The 27,180-nt window shown below is 33.6% G+C and overlaps 1 protein-coding gene across 1 annotated transcript; it reads right to left on the reverse strand.

Moving 5' to 3' along the window:
- Positions 1–15,188: 15,188 nt before the first annotated feature.
- Positions 15,189–16,683, reverse strand: LOC105764500 (transcription factor MYB106). The gene is made up of 3 exons (XM_012583092.2): positions 16,308–16,683; positions 16,043–16,172; positions 15,189–15,951 (listed from the first exon to the last, which is right to left on the reverse strand). Exons 1-3 carry the CDS (start codon positions 16,456–16,458, stop codon positions 15,291–15,293), a joined length of 942 nt encoding a protein of 313 aa, XP_012438546.1. The 5' UTR covers positions 16,459–16,683; the 3' UTR covers positions 15,189–15,290.
- Positions 16,684–27,180: the final 10,497 nt, after the last annotated feature.

Here is a 27,180-nt window from a genome sequence, read left to right on the forward strand (position 1 = left end):
AGTACAAAATATGAAGACATAATCTTCAACAAATAAAAGAGACTGCACTAATACAATGAAAACATATGAAAACAAGTAAAACCAAAGCCCATAGTAAGTTAAATGCAAATGATATGAAGAAAATGCCACCTAGAGGTCATACGAATTAAGCGTTTAGGGTAAAATAAAGAAACATAGCATATTCGATGCTTTGAGTTACCATGTTCAGAAATTACATTCCATAGTGAACATTAAATGAAGGCCTTCATACAACTAATTACACCAAGGGTATATGGCGACATTGGTCAAGCCTTAATTCATTAGATCAAAGAAACACAAGAAAAGAAGGTTAAAATAAAGGATTGTTATCGGGCAAACTGACAGTGGAGTTAAAAAACCACAAGCAAGGTTAGGAAGATCCTATGTGTCCTTTTCTTTGTTAGTTTTTATTTTTTTTAATATAGTGTAAAGACACATACAAGCTTCTACAAATGGTGATAGGAAGTGCTCATGTGTCTTTTTCTTTGGTAGTTTTTGTTTAATACAGTGTAAGGGCATATACAAGCTTCCTAACCCCATTTGTGGAGTTTTTTTAACTCCATTGGTAGTAGACATGATAATTTTCCTAAAAGAAAAGCCTTCTAATTCTCTACCACTATTTTCACTCTACTTTCATAAAAGCAACTTGCAATAGATGACAAAAATCAAACTCGAGACCTATCAACCTCCTAGTATATATGAACATCTATGAGAGCACTCACATACTAATAAAGCAATACTATCCGCATAAGCCGTCAAACTGGCATTAAAAAAGAGATAAGTATGGTTAAACATAAATCTCTTGTTGTTGATGCTATGAGAGGTTAGCTTGTTATAAATGAACACAAAAAAGAAATCAGTTAAAATATTTTAAATAATAACTAAAGACTATACCACCAACCTCTACAGGTATTTCCTCTGTCAACTGGTCCAATACCATCCACAATACTCTTAGCATTCCAAAAACCGTTTTCTTTTTCAATGTCTTCCGCTCCAACCTAGATAAGAAAAACATGAAAGAATAAAACAATTTAAAAATAAAAAATAGAATCCTGCATATAATAATAAATAGAAACAATGGCGATCAATCTATAAAATCACCATGAAAGTTGAAAGTTAAAGATAGACTAACCTATCCATTTAAAACAGATACTTAGAAAAAGCCTAACACATCAATAGCAATAGAGTAATTTTGATAACAATAACCTTGTCAAATTAAGAGAATTTAAGGTTAAATTAGCAATAATACATAAATTTCAAGTAAATACATAACATAGCAAGCAACAATTAGTTCATCCTTTGACCTTTTGTTAACACTTCTAGATGTGGTGAACCTGGACCTGACAACAATTTCGATTCATATTATTTAAATAGTGAAGCTAATGGAAATATTCTAAATATGCTAAACCATAGACCTACGTCATTTCACTTACAGAATCGTGTATGTTAAAAAAATTCTTAAATATGGAACTGAGCCAACTGTAACATGAATGATTCAAAGCTCTCACACATAGGCAAAATTGACCAAGGTGCCCAACATACTTGCTTCAAGACTCCAGCAACCAAAAGGATAAAAAGACAAAAGGGAGAACAAATGGAAAACACATCTAAAAGGAAGAGAAATTTAGAGAAATGGGGAAAGAAGGAAAGCAAAGAGTTGAGACTATATAGAACATATAGAGAAGAAGCCATGGTTAAAAAGATATGGTTTCTATTTAAGATACATACTCCCCCAAGGTTGCCACTGAAAACACCTGATTCCCTCAACATCATTTCTTCTTCATATAGCTTGTCAATGTTATTCTTCTCTCTATAAAGCCTATAGAACTCCAGCAAGTGAGCAACATTTTGGCGCATATCTATGGTCCCAACTTCTCTTTTCGCTAGCTTTTGCTGAAAATTTGAAGTATGTGTTAGGAATTGCAAGTTTCATTACAAAGAAACATTAAGAGGATAAAATCTTCTATATAAAATATCCTTAGAAAAAATGCATTAAATATTCAAACATCCATAAGCTAGCCACATTTCCAACCTAGCTTTCTCCAACAAATACCAACATGCAAACCTAATAAGCACCAACAGAAACCAAGATGCATACATGTTCAGGCATGAAATATTTCATCATATTAAGTGGACATAAATTAAATCTCGCAACTATTAATTGGAGTCGTAGTAGCACATAAATTTAATAAAGGCCCTAATAACTATTACCAATTCATTTTATGTTGGATGCCCATGTTAAAATTTAACATGGCATCAAAGTCGAGCATTGCCTCTGTTAGAATTAAGTGACCCAAATCCTTATTTAAATAAAATACTGTGGTAAAATAAAATAAAAGTAAAATCTCAATAGAATTATACTTCTTTTATTTTATTTTATTTTAGAATAAGGTTTCTAAACCTTATTAAACTCCATCTATTTGATATTATTTGAATAAGGAGTTTCACTCCTATTAGAATAAGGTTTACAAGCCTATAAATAGGCATAGTCTACTCCTCTTGTAATTAAGTTTTTTCGACAAAGTGAATTTTCTTCTCCTCTGCCCGTGGTTTTTTTCCCGAAAGGGTTTCCAAGTAAAATTTGTGTGTTCTTTATTTTTCTATTTCTATTTTTCTTTGCGATATATTGTCATTACTGACATTATATTTTTCTCAAATTGGTATCAGAGCTTCCGGGTTGTTCATCTCAATCACGGTAATGACATCTTTGAAATACGAAATTCCGCTGTTGGATCGCAACACCAGATTTGCATTGTGGCAGATAAAGATGCAAGTAGTTCTTGCACAGATGGACTTAGAGGAAGCCCTACTAGGGGTAGATAAGATGCCTTCAACCTTGACGGAAGAAGAGAAGAAGCGCAAGGATCGAAAGGCGTTAACACAGTTACATCTGCATTTGTCTAACAAAATTTTACAGGATGTGATGAAGGAAAAGACTGTCGCTAGATTATGGAATAGGTTGGAACAGATTTGTATGTCGAAAACTCTAACTAGCAAGCTACATATGAAGCAGCGTCTTTATGCTCATCGTTTGGAGGAAGGTGCATCTGTGCACGAACACTTAACAGTGTTCAAAGAAATTCTCTCAAACTTGGAGGCCATGGAGGTTCAGTATGATAAGGAAGATCTAGGGCTGATTCTACTTTGTTCGTTGCCCCTGTCTTATTCAACCTTTAGAGATACGATTTTATATAGTCGCGAGTCTCTCACAGTTGATGAGGTTTATGATTCTTTAACCTCGTATGATAAGATGAAGCATCTTATGGTTAAAACTGACTCTCAGGGAGAGGGTCTTATTGTTCGTGGGAGACAAGATCGGAATGCTGATGATGATCGTGAAAAGACACAAGAACGGAATCCTCGCAGTAAATCTAAAGGTAGATCGAAGTCTTAAAACAGAGGTAAAACTTGTAACTTTTGCAAGAAGAAAAAGCACATTAAATCTGAGTGCTATAAGCTACAGAATAAGATCAAAAGGGAGGTTGCGAATCAAAATGGAAAATAACTAGAAAATTCTGGTAAAGCTGGTGTTGCAGAAGATTACAGTGATGGTGAACTTCTAGTCGCTTCTGTCAACAATTCCAAAGCGAACGAGAAGTGGATCCTTGATTCGGGTTGCACCTTCCACATGAGTCCCAATCGGGATTGGTTTACAACTTACAAAACAGTGTCTGAAGGTATTGTGTTGATGGGAAATAATGCTTCATGTAGAATTGCAGGTGTTGGAACAATTAGAGTCAAAATGTTTGATGGAGTTGTCAGAACACTCAGTGACGTACGACATGTTCCAGAATTAAAGAGAAATTTAATTTCATTGAGTACTCTTGATTCAAAAGGGTACAAATACACACTAAAAGTGGGGTTTTGAAAATTTCCAAAGGTTCCTCATTGTGATGAAAGGCGGAGAAAGATTGCCAAGTTATATGTTTTGCGGGGTTCTCTTATTCATTGGTGATGTAGTCGTGTCATCCTCTTCCTTGTCGATGATGATATTACTAAACTTTGGCATATGCGCCTAGGGCATATGAGTGAGAATGGAATGGCAGAATTGAGCAAAAGAGGACTTCTTGATGGGCAAGGAATTTTCAAACTAAAGTTCTGTGAGCACTGCATTTTTGGGAAGCAAAAGAGAGTTCGATTCACCAGAGGAATCCATAACACGAAGAATGTTAGAGTATATTCATTCTGATCTATGGGGGCCATCCAGAGTGCCTTCGAGAGCTGGAGCTAATTATATGCTAACTTTTATTGATGATTTTTCCAGAAAAGTGTGGGCGTTCTTCTTGAAGCAGAAAAGCGATGTGTTTTCTGCATTTAAGTCTTGGAAAACCATGATTGAAAAACAGACGGGGAAGCAAATAAAATATCTCCGCACAGACAATGGCTTAGAGTTCTGTTCTGATGAATTTAATAAACTATGCCAGTCAGAAGGGATCATGAGACACTTGACAGTTCGTCATACTCCACAGCAAAACGGCGTTGCAAAACGAATGAACAGAACGATCATGGAGAAAGTTCGATGTATGTTGTCAAATGCCAACTTATCAAAGTCATTTTGGGCAGAAGCAGCCTCTACTGCATGTTTTTTGATCAACCAATCTCCATCCATTGGCATTGAGAAAAAGACTCCACAAAAGGTATGGTCTGGTAATCCTGCTGACTATTCTGATTTAAAGATCTTTGGTTGTCCTGCGTATGCTCATGTTGATAATGGAAAATTGGAACCAAGATCTATTAAATGTGTTTTTCTTGGTTATAAAGTTGGTGTAAAAGGGTATAAGTTATGGTGTCCTGAAAATAGAAAAGTTGTGATTAGCAGAGATGTTGTTTTTGATGAAACTGCTATGCTACCTAACTTTTCTCTTAAAGACTCTTCCAATAAAGAAAATCAAAAGCAGGTGGAGCATCAGATTGATCTAGAATCTACAACAGAGTCGACTACTAAAGCCAGTACAAAAATTTAAAATAGAGTTGCTTCTTCACCACAATACTCTATCGCCAAAAACAGAACTAGAAGAGAAATTAAACCTCCAAAGAAGTATGCCGAGGCTGATCTAGTTGCTTATGCTTTAAATGTGGCTGAAGATATAGATGCAAATCAAGAGCCATCTAATTATTCTGAGGCGATTAGTTGTGAAGACTCAGAAAAGTGGATGTTTGCTATGCAAGAGGAGATGGAATCACTACACAAAAATTAAACATGGGATCTTGTGAAACTTCCTAAAGGTAAAAAGGTTGTTCGTTGTATATGGGTGTTTAAAAAGAAAGAGGGGACTCCAAGAGTTGAAGAACCCAAATATAAAGCAAGACTTGTTGCAAAGGGTTACAGTCAAATTCCCGGAGTGGACTTCACAGATGTGTTCTCTCCAGTTGTGAAGCATAGTTCGATTCGAGCTTTGCTTCGTATTGTGGCCATGCATGATTTGGAGCTTGAGCAGTTAGATGTAAAAACTGCATTTTTGCATGGAGAACTTGAGGAGGATATTTACATGCAACAACCAGAGGGTTTTACAGTTTCAGAAAAAGAGGACTATGTTTGCTTGCTGAAAAAGTCCCTTTACGGTTTGAAACAGTCACCAAGACAGTGGTATAAGAGGTTTGATTCCTTTATGACTTCTCATGATTTTAAAAGAAGTAGCTTTGACAGTTGTGTTTACTTTAAGAAAAACAGTGATGGTTCTTTTGTGTATCTACTCCTTTATGTTGATGACATGTTGATAGCAGTGAAAGATAAAGGAGAGATAAGAAAGGTCAAAGCCCAACTAAGTGAAGAATTTGAGATGAAAGACTTGGGACCTGCAAAGAAGATACTTGGTATGGAGATTCTCAGGGATAGAAAAGTAAGTAAATTGTATCTAAGTCAGAAAGGGTACATTGAGAAAGTTCTTTCCAGATTCAATATGCAGAATGCTAAGCCTGTTAGTACTCCTTTAGCAGCCCATTTCAGACTTTCATCGGCTTTGTCTCCACAATCAGATGATGAGATTGAGTACATGTCACATGTTCCATACTCTATTGCAGTGGGATCTCTCATGTATGCCATGGTTTGTTCACGTCCAGATTTATCATATACAGTTAGTGCAGTTAGCAGATACATGGCGAATCCTGGTAAAGAACATTGGAAAGCAGTTCAGTGGGTTTTAAGATACTTACGAGATACTACCGATGTTTGCTTACAGTTTGGAAGAACTAGAGATAGAGTCATTGGGTATGTTGATGCTGATTTTGCTAGGGACCTTGATAGAAGAAGATCTCTCACCGGTTATGTCTTTACAATCGGAGGTTGTGCAATCAATTGGAAAGCCACTTTGCAAACTACAGTCGCTTTGTCTACCACTGAAGCTGAGTACATGGCGATTACTGAGGCTTGTAAAGAATCTATATGGTTGAAGGGACTCTTTAGTGAACTCAATGAAGACCTTCAAATCAATACAGTATTTTGTGACAGTCAGAGTGCCATCTTCCTTACAAAAGATCAAATGTTTCATGAGAGAACAAAACACATTGATGTTCGGTATCATTTTGTTCGTGATATTATTGCTCGTGGTGATATTGTTGTGAGCAAAATTAGTACTCATGAAAATCCTGCAGATATGATGACTAAGTCACTTCCTATTGCCAAGTTTGAGTATTGCTTAGACTTGGTTGGTGTTCATTGTTGTAAATAAACCCTTAAGGGGTTTTATGGAAGAGGTGGAGAAACTTATTCGTTGAGAGTTCGCGATGAAGAACTTGTTCATTAAGAATTCGTGTCAAGGTGGAGATTGTTAGAATTAAGTGACCCAAATCCTTATTTAAATAAAATACTGTGGTAAAATAAAATAAAAGTAAAATCCCAATAGAATTATACTTCTTTTATTTTATTTTATTTTAGAATAAGGTTTCTAAACCTTATTAAACTCCATCTATTTGATATTATTTGAATAAGGAGTTTCACTCCTATTAGAATAAGGTTTACAAGCCTATAAATAGGCATAGTCTACTCCTCTTGTAATTAAGTTTTTTCGACATAGTGAATTTTCTTCTCCTCTACCCGTGGTTTTTTCCCGAAAGGGTTTCCACGTAAAATTTGTGTGTTCTTTATTTTTCTATTTCTATTTTTCTTTGCGATATATTGTCATTACCGACATTATATTTTTCTCAGCCTCCATTGATGCGTAGTTGATACAACATAAGAGGCCCACTGTACACACATGTGAAGCTCATGCCACATGATAGGACTTTTGCCTCTACATGTAAAGTTAAGAATTAAGGTGAAGATAAAGTAGATTCCACATCCGTTAAATGGCGGATGGCACCTCCCTACTGAAATTGCACAAGTAGTTAAAAGACAATAGGAACAAGGAGCTAAGATGATTAATAGAGTCCATCAGAAAACAAGGTTGAAAACAAATAGGAACCATTAACCATAATCAAATAAGAAACTTAGGCAAACTAGTAACTAAATTGGCAATATAATAAAATAGGTATGGAGTTACTGCTGGGAGATTGTGACATACCGCAGCGACAACATCATAAAGCGGAGTGATAACTTGATCGAGGAATGATACCGCACCATCTTTAGAACAACAAAACCCTAATTAAATCTAAGGGAATCAGACCAACTTCTTACCTTGGGGGAACCATAAAACCCTAATTAAATATAAAGGAATCAGACCAACTTCTTACTTTAAAAAACCCTTGGAATCGATGTGAGAGGATGTATTTAACAGAAAATAACAAAGTTTTGAGATCAAAGGACAAAACCCAGAAAGGAAAAAACAACAACAAAAGAAATTTTTATATGCCAAAAAATTGAATATAATATTTCATCAAGTAAAAAGAATAAAACAACATAGAGTAGAGAATATAGAGAAAATTTAAATTAAAAAGAAAAAAGAAAAAGGAAAGAAACCCCACGAGCAAGAAGAAAAGACAGACAAAGGAGAAAGAGAATCGCAGGAAATTTATAATTGGGAAACGAAAAAATTAATAAGAAATAAATAAGAAAAAGGGATTTAACTAAGGCTGTCAAAACGACGCCATTTTAATAAAAGTAAAAAAAATATTTGCGGCGTTTATGGGAAAAATGCCGCTATTGCTTTACCTTTAGCGCCGTTTATGAAAAAACGCAGCTATTGCTTTACCTTTTGCGGCGTTTATGAGAAAAACGCCGCTACTGCTTTACCTTTTACGGTGTTTATGAGAAAAAACGCCACTATTGCTTTACCTTTATGAGAAAAACGCCACTATTGCTTTACCTTTTGCAGCATTTATGAGAAAAACGCCACTATTACTTTACCTTTTGCGGCGTTTATGCAAAAACGGCGCTAATGCTTTACCTATTGCGGCATTTTCGATCCAAACGCCACTAAAAACGCCGCTAAAAACCTATTTTGCTGTAGTGTATCGAGGTTGAAATAAAAAAGATATCAAATTATGAATTCATGAGGTTAAAATGTTTTTTTATTGTTTTTAAATATATAAATAGCAAAATATTTAAACGTTCTCAAAGAGAATACAAAGAAAAAGGAGTCCCTCCTCTTTACATTTCTATTTAAGAAATTTTAAGTAGAATTATTTAAAGGTTAGGTTATTGTTCAAAATTAAAGATCCACCTAAAATTTGAAAGGCCGTGAATAAAACTATTAAGCCCGAGAAATAAGCCTAAGTATAAAAAAAATTAATCTTATTTAAAATATAATATGGACTCAATTTCAATATTTAACACCCAAGTCTAACGGTCACCTAGCCTTGTTTTAAATTTATAATATGTATTTTATTTATTCTAAACATAACGTAAATTATATCATAAGAAAAATTAAATATACTAAAATGTAAATATAAAAAATATAGTAATTTATTTATGTTTAAAAATTTAATGAAAGAAAAATATATAATGATAGTAAAAATATATAATTTTAAAAATTAAAGTAGGTAAGGTAAGCCTAAACAAGTTTAAGTTAACCATTTACAAATATAAGTAAATTTAGAAAAATAAATAAATTCATATAATAAAAAATTTAAATCAATTTATTCAAAAATCATAAATATTTAACAAAAAAAATTACACAAATTTCAACGTGAATCGAGGTGATTCCCGCTAAGGCTAAGAAGCGGAACAGAAATTGGCGGAGTGAGGATGACACCATCCCCTTCAACTATCGTATCCCTTCCCGTTATTGTTTGAAACGTTGAATGATCCACTCCTACCCAAAAAGCTTCATTTTCTTTTCATCATAAAATTTACAACAGTGCAGCTATAATTTTGTTTCCAAAATGATTTGATTTTTATTTAACAGTGTTCTCTTTATCTAGCATATACCAAAAGTAGGAAAATATTATAATTAGTAAATAAAATAAATACAGCAATGCAGCCTTAATGATGGAGACGTGGACGGTCCAAGTTAAACGTCTGGTATTTATTTGATCGGAAGCTTTTGTGAGATGTTACGATAGAAAATATGAGTACAGCGTGGGGACAGTGTCAATCAATGATCCCAACCTTTGCTTTGCAACAAACTTCCCAAGCCATGCACGACCCTAGAATGTTAGATTCATTGCGGTTTGGTCCATATGGATTCTTCTCACTATAAAACATCTCTGATTAAGCTTGTAAGCCTCGGAAATACCAAAAATTATTATTAAAATTGCTAATAAATGTTAAATTATATGGATTAAGATTATATAATAACAAAACTTTTTTCATTTAATTTTTGACGAATTATTTTAATTGCATATAAATAATTGAATTGTTCATTTTCATGTATGCAATTTAATGATAAGGTTTAACAATATTATTTAATGGTATAAAGATAAATTTAGCTTTTAACGTTCACTCGTTTTTATCATTTTAGCTCTTGCTCTTTTTTGAGTCATTTTGACATTCCATATTTAAAATTTAGTCAAAATACTTGCTTTTGGATAGAAAATTTAATTGAATTGTTAAAATTTTAATGGCATTAACATGATATCTCGTGTGACATTTTTGCATATACTTCATTGCTAACATGGATAAATTTCCTAAAAGTTTCTATGAACTTTTTGAAATTTTTTGAATTATACGTGGAATGTCATTCGAGTGACCATATCAATGTCGTTAAAATTTTAACATTCTAGACAGTTGTTCATCCGAAAGCAAGTAATTTGATTAAAATTTAAAAAGTAACCGTCAAAATTACCCAAAAAAAGAACAATGATGAAAATGAGTAAATATTAGGAACTAAATTTATCTTTATGCCATTATTTAAGAGATTAACTTGTTAATTTTCATGAGTATAAAGACCAAATAATAACAAATTAAAGTAAATAACTTAAAAAGTTGGTTAGTTTTTATAAAATAAAAGGATAAAAATTATATATATTCAAAGTGGATGGTTTGCATAAATGAGTTGATTCTGCTACCACCTCCAATTATCAAACGTGCAAAAAAAGAAAAATAGATCTCATGATTTGATCATCACAATCTCATTTTTGTAATGATTTCTAATTTTGTACTTTCATTAATTCAATTTGGAAGACAGTTGATAATGATGTTCCACTCTTTTTTACCCACCACCCATCAAGTACACAAAAAGTGAAAAACTTCTGCCTTATGATTAAAGACACTAAAACTATTTCCCTCATTAGAATTAAAACATAATTAATTATATTCAATTAAAATAAGATATAGGCTATTTCTAGATTCACATGTTTCAACATAGTAAAAAAATAAAATAGAGAGTTAATCCATTTCCGACATGTTGGAGAACCATGAAACTATCATGTCATAAATAACATTAACCACATTAATGTTGTTACCTAATTGCTCCAAAAATGGTTGTTAAATTCATTAAAACTCCTATGAGTTTGGATCGGATCTAAGCATGATATTAACATATTTTATATTTGTCCAAGTCCAGCATGAAATATGAGCCTAAAATTTTGTTCAAACCCGCTCATATTTGCAAAAGACTAATCCAAGCCCATTTTAGGCCACCTATATTACTTTTAATTTTTTTTAAAAATATTTATTTTATTTCATTTTTATATTTAATAATTTTATAGATTTTTTATTTATTGAAATTTTTTATATAGTCGTCTTAATATTATTTTAGTATTTACATTAGAGTAGTATTATATATTTAGTATAAGTTTAAATTTTTTAATTTGTTCTAAATTAGATAATATATAAAAAAATAATATAATATAATGTATTATAAACTTCAAATGGGTCGGGTTGAGCCGAGCTTGGGCCTTGAATGTTCAAACCCAAGCCTAACTTATATTTTAAAATGGACCTAATTTTTTTGCTTAGACCCATTTTTGGATTTAATATTTTTGTCTAAACCCTCTCAAATTTTAAATAGGTTTTCGAGTCTGAACAGATAATCTAGCACATGAACAGGTTTAGTTATAATGAAAAATACTAAAACTGTTTCCCTAATTAGAATTAAAACATAATTAATTATATTTAATTAAAATAAGATATAGGCCGTTTCTACGTTCACATGCTTCAAATAGTAAAAAAGAGAGAGAGAGAGAGTTAATCCACTACCGACATGTTGGAGATCCATTAAACTTTCATGTCATAAATGAAATGAAGGACATTAATGTTGTTACCTAATTTCTCAAAAAATGAGTATTACCTAAATCCGTTTTAATAAAATGTAGAATAGTTAATTTCATTAAAATTAGAGTAATCATTAATTAAAACAACATAAATGAGAAAGTAAAAAAACACACACACACACATACACAACAAAATCAGACTTTAACCTACCAATTCATTTAATATTTTTGGAGGATTTTTTTTTAATTTTATATAGTTAAGATGATGATAAGGCAATCTCTCTCATAGATATAAAATATATATATTTTATTTATTTCTTTTTGTACGAGTGTAACATTACGATTTTTAATTTTGTTTTTATACAATCTCTAGAATCATCTAACGTCCCTCATTAACCATTAAATAGGAGGATAATGTGTTTCAGCGCACTTTAACTTATATTCTCCTACACTAACAACAATATCAATGCCAACTAACCGACTGTTGTAGACATGTTTGATTTTAATCTACCATTGCTTACATTTTAACTCGTGAATACTTCTAGCCAAAGAGACAATAACTGACATCTTTGCTCCGTTCAGTATATGAACCACTGAGCACACGATTTTCTTGCAACCCTTTTCCAACAACATAACAAGCCCACAACTTAGCTTGATGATTGTACAGATTCCTAAATTCCTATTGAACCAACAATCCAACCACCATTTGAGTCTCAAAGAACACCTTTTAAAGACTTAATTTCCCTTTGATTGCTCCAACGGTGTTGAACTTTGTTGGAATTTTGACTGGTTCTTTTGTTCCACTTCATGTTGATAGAACAATAGTTTTGATGTTATCGAAGTTTTTCAGTTGACATGTTTAACTTTTTAATGACATGGTTTATGATTTAAACTTATTGAGCAACAAATGATGAAGTAATTTCGTGCTAATACAGGTTATGATCATCATCTTTCAATCGACTAACTTAGAGAAGAAGGGAGAAGTTTAAAATGTTGAAAATTCTTATCCTTATCCCTTGAGAGAATTTTGAAGCTGTTGAAAGACTTATTTATGAAGGCTTTTATGCAATAAATACTCAAGAAAATTAAGAGCATAATTCCAGTAAAAATTGACAGTTTAAAGCTTATTAAAACACTGTTAGATGATCACTTGAAGTGCAATACTCAAGAAAATTAAGAGAATAATTTTAGTAAAAACCGATAGTTTAAAGCAATTTTGGGGTGTCTTTTTATGTATTTCTTGTAGAGTTTTATTGATTGTATTGTGAGGTAATTTGGGGAAAATGATTGTATCATAAAAGTAGTTTAAGCTTTAGCCAATAGTTGATTCAAACAAATTATGGAATAATTCTGAGTAAAGTTCCGTAAAGTAAGATTGGTAAATCTAAACTGCGTTATCAAATATTGTGTGTTCATTTATCTCCTTACGTTGCTACTTGTTTTTACCTTATTACAAAGTTTCTTGTCACATTCTCTAGTCTAACAGAAGTTAGAACAAAATTGCCTTATAAAACTTTTATATGGTTCTAATTAGAGGTGCTCATGGGCCGGGCGGCCCGGCCCAGCCCGACGGCCCACCTAAAATATGGGAGGGTTTGGGTAAAAGTATAGGCCCGAAATATGGGCTTGGGTAAAAAAATAAGGCCCGTTTAGAAAACGGGTCGGGCCTCGGGCACCACTTTTTGGCCCAGGTCTGGCCCGGCCCGATATAATAAATATATTTATTTTTAAAATTTTTTAATTTTAAAATATTTTTAAAATACTTTTTTATTATTTTTTAATTTTAAAATACTTTTTAAAATACTTTTAAAAAAAATTAATTTTAAAATATTTTTAAAATAAATTTTTGGTATTTATTAAAAAAATTGGCCGGGCCGGGCCCGGGCTTACGATTTTTTTCTTAGGCCAGGCCTGGGCAAAATTTCAGGCTCATATTTCGGGTCAGGCCGAAAATTTTTTATGGGCCCGGCCCGGCCCATGAGCACCTCTAGTTCTAATTCTTTGTTCTAATAAAAGTTAAAACGAAATTGTTTTGAACAGTCTGCAAATCAAAGCTTTTTCAATTTTTTCCCATTCAGGATTAAATAGTGTCATACTTGAATACTCTGCTATTTCCCACCTTGATACAAGCTGGTATCGATAGAAATGTATTGGAATAGTTAAAATACATGAAAATCTTAACCATATCGAAACTTAGATTACTTGGTATTGATTGAGGAATATGGTATCGACTACCATGATCTTTATTAAATATGTAATTTATGTTTTTATAAGGCAAATTTTGAATTGTGTTACCAAATATAAAATTAAAATGAATTATTACATTCAAAATTAAATTATTTATAACTCAGAAAATTCAAAATTTTTTGAATCAGTCCGAGTCTGTTCAACTCGAACTGATTTGAATCCGAAACCGATAAATCTTAGAGACCAAGAAAACTCAAATTCGAAAATATCAAAGTCCAAAGAAAATCTTAACCCAAGATGATCCAAACCCAAAAAAATCTAAATCCAAAAAAAAACCAATCCGAGCTGGTACTTTTACCACCTCTAGTTAAATGGATACCCGTTTACTTGCGTAATAACAGATGGGGTTCTAATCGCATAGAGAAACAGTTGGATAAAGGCCTGATAAATGATGCCTGGTTACAATTCTTCCCTCGGTTATTGAGAATGGTTCGAATGATCCTATTGCACATTGCAGGAACTAGACCACCAATTTTGTACAAAAGACACGATCGGGGCATTTGGAGATGGTCCAAAGATATGGTCTATTTTGTTCTGATGCCTGCAAGTATTTTTTTTTCTCTTTTTTGGTAACAATGCCTGCAACTATTTGAAACAAGGAAGATAGGGGCAAGTAGAGAAGCAATGAACTCTAATTCGGAAGCATAAAGGGCCACAACGAGTAAGACATTTTCTCTACCTAGTGTTGCATGATAAGCTTTTAGTGAATGCTCAAAGGTGTACACAAGGCATCGGGAAGGATCCTTTATATCACATTTGCGATGGTGGCACAGAAACAAGCTTGTACGTTTTAAGAGGTTGCCAATCGGCCACCTCAATTTGGAGCAAAATAGTGCATCAACATGATCATGACAGATACTTCAATCTTCCACTCAAGGATTGGTTATCAAATTGGAGCACAGAACTCAATTCGATGGAGCGATTTGGAGCTCACTGTTTGCTTTGATTTGTTAGAGGATATGGGAAGCAAAGAAATCTTGTTTTCTTTAATAACGAAAACTTTAGGACTGAGGATATAATTAATCAATGTATTGCATGGTCAAGGTGTAATTTGGTTGCCTTTATGAATGGAGTTCATACACACAGTAGGGTACTGAAGCAGATTGTTAGATTCCTCTAGAAGATTGGGTTAAATTAAACACGGAAGAAAGCTGCAGTAGAGGAATTATTGGAAATAGCTATGGTTATGTCAGGTAGGCTATGCCTATAATCAAATGCAGGGACGTATACAATCACATAGGCAGAACTCTGAGCTATTTTTTATGACTTGCGGATAGCACGGTTACTGCAAAGTTTTAGTGGAACGTGATAATAATTCAGTTGCTGGGTTGTTAAATGTAGAGGACACTCAAGGAAGCAACTTCCAACTTTGTACTAGGCAATGGGAGATAAGGTGAGGTCGAACTCTGATCAACATAGAAACCGGGTTGATTGATACTAATAATATTTAAGAATCAAACCTTAACATAATTTACGACCCTTTTGTCTCTCGGATATTATCCCAACACAGGCGAACCACATGGTGAAGAATTCAAGAAGTTGAGTACGCTATCCCAGCAATTACCATTCTCCATTACAGTGTTTTCATCTGTTGATTTGTCGACACCCATCCATGAATTCAAAATAAAAGCATCCGACAAACCTTCCATTATATTTGCAATAGGTAGACTGTGTAGTATGACTGAGTCCTCCTCAAACCATGCATCATCAGCATCGCTGGAACCCTTCTTTCCCTGGCCCCGCCATTCCTCAGCTTCTACCCATCCAGGGAAACGAAGAGTTGAGGTTGTTAGGGACCTGGGATCCTGGGTGGAGAAAACAAACATGCCGGCAACTATACCTTGCCAGGCTTTGAGTACGTCAAGGCACCTGGGACTGCTTCTGGTGAGTTGACTCCTCCTAGTGGGGCGGGTGGTAAGATTTGGGACAACCTGTTTTGACTCACGGACCAACCTGGCTTCAGCCTGGAGACGTGCACTCTCCCACTGGGTCATGTGGCTTAGATTTGAACCATTTTTCGGTGATGGGGAGGTTGAGGGCTTGTGAGTCATGGGATCAATACCCATTTTGATTAACCTTTTCTTTAGATGTGTGTTCCAGTGATTCTTGATCTCATTGTCTGTTCTCTTAGGCAAGTGTGCCGCTATTGCCGACCACCTAAAATAAAATATGATCCATTCATCAACTAAATTTCACCTTTGCTAATGTAAGCAGTAGAACAATTAATGAAGTGTGAGTGTGTAGCTACCTGTTTCCAAGAAAGGCATGGAGTTGAATGATGGTCTGTTCTTCCTCTAAACTAAACTTTCCTCTTTTGATATCAGGTCTTAAGTAGTTAATCCATCTCAGTCGGCAGCTCTTCCCACATCGTTCAAGTCCTATACTTACATTTATATAAAACCAAAAAAACCAATGCAAAATTTTCAAATTTGTTAACTAAATATATAAAAATATACAAAAGGAAGATATTTGATTATGATATATGAATAATATGGGAAATAATAAGCGCAGACCAGCTTTGTGAGGCAAGGAACCCCAGCTACCATAGCCATGTTTTTGAATGTAAGCCGTCAGTAATTTGTCTTCTTCAGCTGTCCATGGCCCTCTCTTCAATCTCACCTCTTTCTTTCTGTTCGGAGACGGTGGCCGCATTTTACTTAGCATGAATTCAGGGTAAAATCAACTGATTTTTTTGTTTTAAACTTACTTATTTTCAGAAAAGGGGTTGATTGAGAAAAACAAAACGCCAATGTGATTTATAGTGAAAGAGTATAGTGATGAGTAAAATTGAAAGCTTTGATTGTAAATATATAGAGACGAATATTAACTAAAAAGTGAAAACTTATCAAAGCACAAATAAATTACTCCAACTACTTGATGTATGATAACACCACGTGAAATATGCTTCTCATTACTATCATTCCAATGCTTTTAAAAAAAACCTTTATTAAAAATGTATTTATAGTTTCAATAATTTTATATTTTTTAATTAAATAGCACAAACTACCTCCCTTTTTTTATCTTAAAATGAATGAATATTTAAGTTTGGAGATAATTTAAGTTGGAATTTAATCCTTCGGGGTGATTTTATATATTTTTCTAAATATGATAGAGGGTTGCACTCGGACCAAGATCGTGTTGTCAAGTCACGGGAAACTCCTACGAAAACTCTAAACGTTTGGATCTGAAATGAAACAGCAAAACTTAATTAGAATCAATTAGATCTGGAAACTAAAAATCCCCAAATCAATAAAGAACAGCCAAGAATCAAAACACTTATGAATAGATGTTCTTGGAAGCCAAGAACACGAAATTAAGCCCCAAGATTAACTTCCAATCAGCCAAAACTATTAAAGAACACAAAACAACAACTAAATTAAAAATAGATTGCGAAATCAATGGACATTAGTTCTAGGGATTGGACGGCAAGAAAAGGGGGATTCTTGTGAATCAAAAACGTTTCTTTATGTCCAAGGAAGCGCCGAATCAGATCTTGAAGTTTGGAATGGCTGAAACGAAACAAGAACAATTAATCCCAAATTATTCAACAAAACGGCACAAGCAGAATTTAATAAAGAAGAATGAACAGCAAAAGAATAAAGAAAAGTCCTAAGAAGCCTTGAAATCGATAAAGATTTTACAACTCCCTTCAAATGGCTCTAACCTCCCCTCCAATGAAGAACAATGTCAAGAAGAAGGCTGAATATGGCTCCCACAATTAAAGAAAACTCAAGAGAAAATTCTTGAAGAACTCAAAGAGAATTTTCACTCAAAGCAAATCTGAAATTTTCAATGTAATTGTAATGTGTTCAATAAGGTGGCCGGCCATGCCTATTAATAGGCCTTCTATCTATTTCCTAATCTCATTAGGAAAACTTTTAAAAAAAAACCTAATTAATAAATTAAAAGGGAAATTCGGCCAAGGCATTTTAATGGGCTACTTTAACAATTTGGCCTGATTTTGACATATAATAATCCTAAAGTCTAAAAATTAAACTAGATATTTAAACAATTAATATCTTTTACAAATTGGGCTACTTTAACAATTTGGCCTGATTTTCAACTAAGTATGGTTTGTCTTCTTGGTTGGGCTTAAAATCATCTTATTGGGCCTTGCCTTCAAGAACTTGTGCTTGTAGTCCATCTCCTACCTAAATTGGCTCGTTGATGCTCGTAACGGAGATTCAATGCGTTTTGGCTGCAAGATTCGGTTTCTTGGACCAAGATTTCCAAGATTTGAAATCTTGATTTTCTTGATTCTTGAAATCGCTCCAAACAGCAAAATTGGGCCAAGATTCGGTTTCTTGATTTTCTTGAAAACAAGAAAGTGAATCTTGATTTTCTCTTTCTTTCGTGTACGCATCTATGGTCTTGCTAACAAATTCCTGAATGGTCCCATTTAGTTTGGAACGCATTTGTCTGGCCTTTGACCTCGTTATTGGGCCTTGTGGTAATTTGAGCCCATCACGTTCTTGAGCTTGGGTTGGGCCTTTGTGACTCGTATCAAAATATTTTTTTAATCACACGGGAGTCATATAATTTAGTGTACGCATATACTATTATTTAATTATATGATTAAATTGATATCACGAGTCAATTCGATAACAATTCAACCAATAAAATTATTAAAATAACTTTATATATTTTAAATAATTTATACTATTATTGTAACACCCTAAATTTTGGGCCTAGGAGAAATGGGCTTCGAGAATCGAAGCAATTGGATTTTAGTTGTGCGAGGAAATTTCACTAATTGCATGTTTAGTCTAGTGGCTAAGTGATTTGGGAAGAGTTAGGAGTGTTGGAGAAGTCTTGGGTTCAAACCAGAACTTTAGCAAAAATTTTAGTTTTTTCCTTAAAGGGGAGTAGGCATTAGCTGGAAAGCCTTATAAATTTGTTTGGTTAGTAGCAAGACGTCATTAAGGTTACAAGAGAGCATAGGTTCAAGTTTTGGCACTTGCAATTCATTTTGATTTTCTTTTAAATGAACTTAGACTTTAGCCTATAGGCTTATATTTAGTTGTGCTTGTTTTGTTACACAAGGAGCTAGTTGGTAAGGTGGTTAGTGGTGTGGATTAAGTTTCAGGGGAGCTTGAGTTCAAAACCCCTTACATGTGGAATGTGACTATTTTGCTAATTTAGGACGGTTTTGGAGGATTGATGGAGGGATCCCACATTGGGAAGCTAGCATGAGAGTAGGCGAGAAGCTGGCTTTAAATAGAGGGTTTGCAAAATTACTGAAATACCCTCAGTTTGAAAATTTACTGAAATACCCTTATAGGGTAAAATAACTGTTTTGCCCTTGTGGGTAGACGACTGGCTTGGTCTTCGAATTTGACTGACTTGACTGTGGTTGAATGACTGGTATGTTTTTAATATGTGTGTAAATGACTGTTACTTTGCATGACCATATTGCATACACGTGTGATGGTTGAGCATGACATTCACGACATATTGCATGGGGTTGGGATTCTGTTATGGAGGAAGTGTTGTTACTGGTGGCTTTGCCACATATACTATTCCGGTAGCTTTGTTGCGTTATTATTACTGGCAGCTTTGCTGCAATATTGGTGTATAGGGCTGGGTGGGTCGACTTTGTCCCCACATGGTGTGTAGGGTTGGTTCGGGTGGTGTGTTGGGCTGGATTGGGGTGGGTTGCATACTTGCATCACATTGATACTATTTTGGGCTTAGGCCCACATTGATTTTATATAAGGCTAAGACTGCACTGTACCAATATGGTATTGGGCTAAGGCCCACCTTGTTCTGTATTGGGCTAAAGCCTACATTGTTCTGTTCTGTTACTGATCTGGGTTAGGCCTAGCTATTAATGATGTTGAGAATGGGCTAGGCCCAATTGATTCTGTTATGGGCTGTGACCCAAATGATATTGTAGTGAGTTTTGGCCCACGTATGCTCTGAATTGGACAGTACCCTTATTGATAAAAGGACATTGGCCCTGGTTGTTTCTATTTCTTTTTATGTTTCTGTATACTGATTGTTTTTTTTTAGTAAGGGGATTACACACTGAGTTTTCATAAACTTGCCCCCTTTATTAACTGTGTAGGTAATCTCCAGCCTTAGACGGATCGGAGCTGCGAGGGACTCGGAGGTGGCCACACGACCACAGCTGTTATGTTTTGGGACTTTATATATGTTTTAAACTCCGTTTTGAGTTTTAATTTCTGTAATAAGGCCTCTCTGGATTTTGTTTTAGTATGGGATTTTATTACGTCTTATATCTGTTAGACGTAGACGAGCTTTTGAACCAACTTCTGTTTTCAAAAACATACGTTTAGACTTCTTTACTTTAAACTAGCTTCCGCAAGTACAAGAGATTTTCAACGAGATTAATAAAGTTTTTTTAAAAGGTGATCAACATTTCAATGTACCTTGTTTTGAAATTCAACGAACACAAGCTAAGTTTTACTCAAGTTTCAAATAAGAAGGGTTTTCAATGGAAACATGATTTTCGAAAAACACTTCAATGTGACACGCCAGATTCGGGCCAAACTTCCAGACCGAGTTTGGGGTGTTACAATTATAATGGTACTTTTGTCCTTCCCTTATTCAAAAAGACTAATAAAGAAGTTCTAAATGTTAAGATTTGAACCTATGCTACCAATATATATATACCACTCCAACCAAAGTTTATTTAAATATTTCTTTACATTTCAATTTTATTACACAAATTGTTTTGCCCACATTGTTTGTATATCTATACTATTATTTAAGTGTGTGATTAAGTCGGTGTCACGAGTACTCAATTAATGAAATTGCTAAAATAGTCTTACATATTTTAAATAAGTTATATTATTATGAGGGTACTTTTACCTTTTTATACTTTGGTCTTTTGTATCATTATCGGTATATCTTTATAATTTTAAAAGATTAAATTAATTTTTATTATTTTGAGGAGTCAAAATGTAATTTTAATATTACTATTTTAAAATTTTATAAATTATAAAAGATAAAAAAATTAGAAGGACTGAGGCGACTACTAACCCTTCTAGTTCTGCCCCATGTTTCCATTATGTGATAGAATTATTATGTTATTATTATAAAATGGGTAGATGAGTTTAGTGACCAAATTGACTAAAAATATTGGTACGGTATAAATTATGTAGATTGTCAAGTTGTGTAGTCTTCAAGTTCCAAAATTAATTAAAGGTTTAGCTTATTATAATGTTCAGAATTTATTAAAAAGTGTGAGATTTATTTGAATAAAGAAATAAAAATTTAAGAATTTTTTATTAATCTAATCAATAAATTTATGTAATAAATGATATACATATTAATTTTCTTGCTTATTTGTTTTATCAACAATTTTGTGGCAATGTCTTAAGAACGAAAAGATAACAAATTTGGCAAAAAGAGCAGGTGAAAATGGTGGCACGAAGTTGTAATTATGACCCGTACAAGATCTATTTTTTTTTTGTCTAAGCCTATTTTTGGAGTTTATATTTTTGTCCAAACCTTTCACTTTTTGAGCGGGCCTTCTCAGCTCGACCCATGGACAAGTCTATTTTTTGCCCACTTTGGATTCAAGAATGATAAACTGAAATATGTTTCTTTCACCCCCGATGTTATCGACAAATAACGTGTCCCATTCAATACGAAATTTATGCATTCCACTAGGTTCATTGCCATATGTCCTTATCATAGACCTCCATCTATGATTGAGTGACCAGTGGCGAACCCAAAAATACGACTTAGGGAGGCAAGGGCAAAGTTTAAAAAAAAATTGGGGGGCGGAACTAAATTATATATTTTTATGATAGTAAAAATGCAATTTCATCATTTTAATAGCCTATATTTTTATAATTTTGAGAGGATTAAATCAAATTTTTTATCATTTTGGGGGCAGAGGGGCAAAGTGCAATTTGACCATTACTAATTTAAAATTTTATAAAATGCCTAAATGGAAAATTTTCCATTTTAGGGGGATCGGGAACCCTACCAACCCCCTAGATCCACCCCTAATTGTATCCACTATTCCATACGTGTGTTGAGAAGTGTGCTCATATTGTAGTAAACATGCAACTGTTTTATATTTACTTGAACGATGAATAAATAAATACAGTTAATTTCACATTTCACTGTTACATCTTTTGTGTTTCTCTCTTTCATATTTTGCATATATAACAAACTTGTGACAAGCAAATATTAGCTAATTGATTGTCTAAGTTAAAAATGATGATAAATGAACGTTTACATTGCGAAGAAGACAACTTACTTTAATAGATAATCTAAACGAGTCCGTAATCCCACAAAAAAAATCAAAGTGAACATTTGATTCAAATACTTAGAAGGATTATTCTGTTATCCACAATTCCAATTAAGGAGATAGCTAGTCTTGGCTATAGGAGCACTTGACTCCACGGGTAGAGATATAGATGTACTCATTGGAAGAATAATACATTGGGCTGGACCCAAGTTTAAGTAATTCTAAATCAGATTATGAATTAATTCACTTGTGACGTTCATGGTGTGATTTACCTAAACCCTGAGTTAGTCACTCACCATTCGTATGTAACTCATGTGCTTTGATATAAGTCTAGCCCATAGTCGGTATGTTGGGTACATGAATTGTGTATGGCATAGCTTTACTAGTAACAATGAAACTCATAGCTCGATTAAAAAGTTAACGGTATCCTCTCATTGCATTCTAAGGATTAATAAATATGGAATGTAGCCACGGGTTGCTTGTTTTCAAACAAACAATTTATCACAGTCATTTGTTGATAGTGGTCATATTAATCATTAAGAAGACACAATGGTAACAATGAGATAAAATAGGATTGTATTGAGTGAACGGATTTAATTCAAAAGAATCAAGGATATCGTATACGGGTAACACTATAACACCCCGATTTTTGGGGTTAAAAGTTTGAGATTCAAAGTAGAGGTCAGTGAGTAGGCCGCGCACTTAGGATAGTTTTTGTGTCCTGATGTCAGAATGGGTCTGTTGGTCTGGTGGTTGGTTGTGTGCTAATGTATCTTTGGGTCGTGGGTTCAAATCCTTGTGTGTGCATTTTGGTGAAATATTTTTATTTTTGTTAAATATTAGGTTTGTTTTAAGTTTAAAATTGATTATTTATTTTCTTTTAGTTTTTCTCTTATTATTTTTAGTTTTATTTTAAGTTTTTTTCCTTTTTCACGTTCTCCTCTCTCACTATCGTTTTTCTTTTCTCTCTCTTTCTTTTTGCTTTCTTACGACCTTTGAAAAGAAAAAAAAAGAGAAGAACAGTTCTATTTATGATTTTCGAAAAGATTTGATTTCCTAGAACAGTTCTATTTATGATTTTCGAAAAGATTTGATTTCATTGTCATCAAGTTGGTATTTAGTCGTTTTGATCTCGAATCAGGTGTGGGTTTTGAAACCTTACATTTTCTTTAGCGGATTGTTGATCCAATTTAGTGAAATTTGGTAATTTATGTGTGTGTTCAAAAATCGGTTATTTACGATATTGTACTGTTGTTCTTATGCATAGAAACTTGTTTGATTTGGTATGATTTTGAGTTATTGACGACTGGGAGGCGCTTCAGGAGCAAAAGCACATAATCCTGGGTCTTTTCTTGGTGGTTTCGTAACCACACGGGTGTATGTCCCCACACGGGTAGTCCACACGGCCATATGCAATTGGAAACTAGGGTTTTCGGGTGAATTTTGGTGCCACACGGCCATGTAGCTAATTTGGATATTTTAGTTGACATCCACATGGTCGTGTCCCGTGGGCACGCAAGCGTGTGCACTTAGGGAATAGGGTTTAGGGATTTAGAGATTTGTTCTTAGCTCACACGGCGTGTGTTTTGGACACACGGCGTGTGTTTTGGACACACGGTCATGTCTGGTGGGCATACGGGTGTGTGAGACCCTCACACGGTCATGTTTGCCCCGTACCTTAATTTTAGCTATTTTGGACAGAAAGTTACACTGTCGGATCACACGGCTATGTCATTAGGTCACACGGGCATGTGCCTTAATCACACGGCCGTGTGCCTCCTTTCGCTCAAACATGTGCCTCATTCACATAGGCATGAGGGCTTCCACACGGCCTAGGCTCTTTCACTTAGTCGTATGGTTCTGATTTATAGATTTTAGTTCTGTGACAGATTTTGACTTGTTGGTGTTTCTGAGTGTTCCAACTCTTAGTTATGTCTTAGTAAAGTTGACAAAGACTTTGATGAGCTCGGATTCGTATGCATGTGTGCAATTAGAGTGTGAATTTATCAATTCGATCATGTGTTATGCGATGTTACTAGTAAATAGCTACCAACATACTTGATTCTGAATCTGATCGAATGAATATGTGCACCTCTGATTCTATTTGACTGATGTGTGTCTGTCTGTGAGTTATTTACATTATTGCTGTGAGTCTATTAGTGATTTATTTGCATACGTACATTTGCATAAAACTGTAGATTTGGTTGCGAAGAGAAGAAAGTTTGTTCTGTTTTGGCAATTTTAACTGCAACACGTTTGTATAGCGGTTTACCACATAGTACGATACTTCTGACAACTCAACTGCGTATTGCTATTTACGTGGCTTAGTTCTACATACATGGTGTGTAGGGTTGGATGGGCTTTGTGAGGTCATATATGGTGTGCATAGTTGGTTAAGCTTCTTATAGCTTATTCGTGATGTGAATGAGGGACGGACAGGTGTTTGGCTGGATGGGTGGGATTGTTCTTCTGTTTGTGCATACATATCGTATTTGATATGTCTATAGGATTGCGTGATTAATTCTCCAACATTTCATGGAATCAATGTTGGATTAAATTGTACCATGTCAAAGAAAATAAAGAATATATACATAAATGCATACAATGTTTATGTTAAAGAATAATATAGAAAATAATATTTACTATGTAACCATGTTAATATCATATTTTCGTTTCTCATCTTTTTGGAATTGACACATTTATGTTGTCCCGATATGACGTATACAATACCTATGGTGTGCTAAATCACAAAGGCTTCCACGTCGATCAATCTCAATATGTATTCTGAGTGCCCTATCAAAAATGATGCATATATCAGGTTGCGACACAACATACCTCCTCAAGTTAGTCAAAAAGCCTTAGGCATCCGTTGTTTCTTGTTAAACAATTGCAAAAACTATTGGCAAGATTTTCCGATTACTGTCCTATGCAATGACCAACAACGAGCGATGCTCAAATCTCTCATATATGAATTTACCGTCAATTTGGACATGTGGCTTATAGTACCTAAATTCTTCAAAGCATGGCTTGAATGTCCAAAAAAGACGATGGCAAATTCTTTTTCCTTGAAGCATTCGATTTTCATAATACACAGATTTTGTTTGCAAATCGATGACAGTACCTTGGACATACTGATTCAGTACCTTCAACCACTGCCACAAATCATTATATGATTAATCCCACCCATTATGCATTTTTTTCATTGACCTCTGTTTTACAACATGTCTTGTAGTACAAAATGGTGTAATCGTACTCACTACAAATATTAACAATCAAAATCAGCATGAGAATCCTAGGATTCACTTTCACCATGAGATAAGGTCAAAATCTAGCTTTGGATTATCATGTGGCATACCCATAACGACACAAGTACATGGAGCATAATATTTCTTTATTGTCTAGAATCTCATTTTTTTCTCATCGATGCCATGATTTTCCAAGGATATCTATTGCCACGCATTGCACACTTTGCCTTATATTTTTCCGCTCGCGATTTCAAAACATAGAAATTGACCTCATGTTTTATGTTATACCACTTCACTACAGCAGCAACAACATTTTTGGAGGAAAACTCCATTCCAACTTGTAAATTATCAAAATTTGTAAAAAAAACTCGCATGGCCCAGTCTTCTATGTGGAAGTTTTGGAAATTTTAACCCATCTTGAGCATAAATGTCAGTATTAAGCATGTGAGGTGGAGGTTCATACACTGTAAAATCTGGTTGGGTTCCTCCAACATTGTCCGAACTTTCACTGTCAGAATCACTCCCCTCTGGTTCAGCAGGAACAACCTTTGGTTTAGAAAATAATGCAATTTCTAAACTATCGGGCTTGGACTCCTGAATTGGATCATCATCAATTTCAACTTCCTCTTCGTTATCAACCCCAGTTATGATTCCATGTACAGGATAAGATGTCCCTTCTTTGGTGCAGGTTGTAGGGAGAACATCATTCGTTCTTATTAGCTTTACATTAAAACCAATATTACTTATGGATTGCCCACACATGTAACTTGATGACATACCCGCAAAGTATTTCCAACATAGGTCAAAATTCTCCAACTCAATCAACATAGATTATATCTATACTATTAAGCTATACTATTATTTAAGCTTTTGATTGAGTTGATGTCACCCTCAACCATGTCACCTACTCGATTAGAGAAATTACAGAAATACTCTTCCGTAATTAAAATAAATTATATTATCCGAGGATACTTTTATCTTTTATTTAAAAAACAAATAAAATATACATATGGTGATGCTTGAACCCAAAAGCAGTTGCATTAGTAAATCTTTAATTTACCACCCAATTAAAGCTTTATTTTGATATTTTTATACATTTTAATTTTATTATATTATGCACGCTTTATTACTTTCATTAATTGTGGTATATATAAACTTATTTACTAATGACGTATTTGATTGAGTTTGTATCACAAGTTAACTTGGCATTGATTCGATATTAATGACAATATAAAGATAAACAATTTAATTTAATTTTTAAAATTTTAGTATCGTATATATTTCATGTGTTATTATTAATTAATTTTAAGTCATACATTCTATTATTTATTATATATTATTTTTAAACATATATTTATATTTTATATTTGTAACTTCTATATATAAACGCATGTAATAAATTTTCTAATAATATTTAAATATTAATTTAAGAAAACTGTAGCCACCTAATTCATGGCCATCAAAATTAAAATTGAATCCTAACATTAATTTCCTTTTTCAAAAATCAAACCAAATTTCTTTGATGAGTAGCGAAAGGAAAATATTTGGTACATTATTAATAAAATTTTAAATTTTATAAGTTAGAGGATTGATAAATATTTTATAGAGTATAGTAAAAGTTTTAAAAATATTTTTTTAAAACACTTCACTAAATGTATGTATATATAGATTCTATAAGTAAAATAAATAAAAATTCATTGTCATTACACTATCTCTATATATAAATGTATGTATATATATTCAATCTGTATACTATTTGAAAACCAAGATATTTCGAATATGGATCGGAATTTTAAATTATGTAGTAATTAATTCTACGAGATCTAATCAATTAATGAGTAATTTTAAAAATAAATATGATTATATATTTACTAAACTACGTTAAAGGTTACTAAATTATTATTAAGTTTACAT

Source organism: Gossypium raimondii, chromosome 12 (assembly GCF_025698545.1).
Source record: "Gossypium raimondii isolate GPD5lz chromosome 12, ASM2569854v1, whole genome shotgun sequence".
Classification (NCBI taxonomy): domain Eukaryota; kingdom Viridiplantae; phylum Streptophyta; class Magnoliopsida; order Malvales; family Malvaceae; genus Gossypium; species Gossypium raimondii.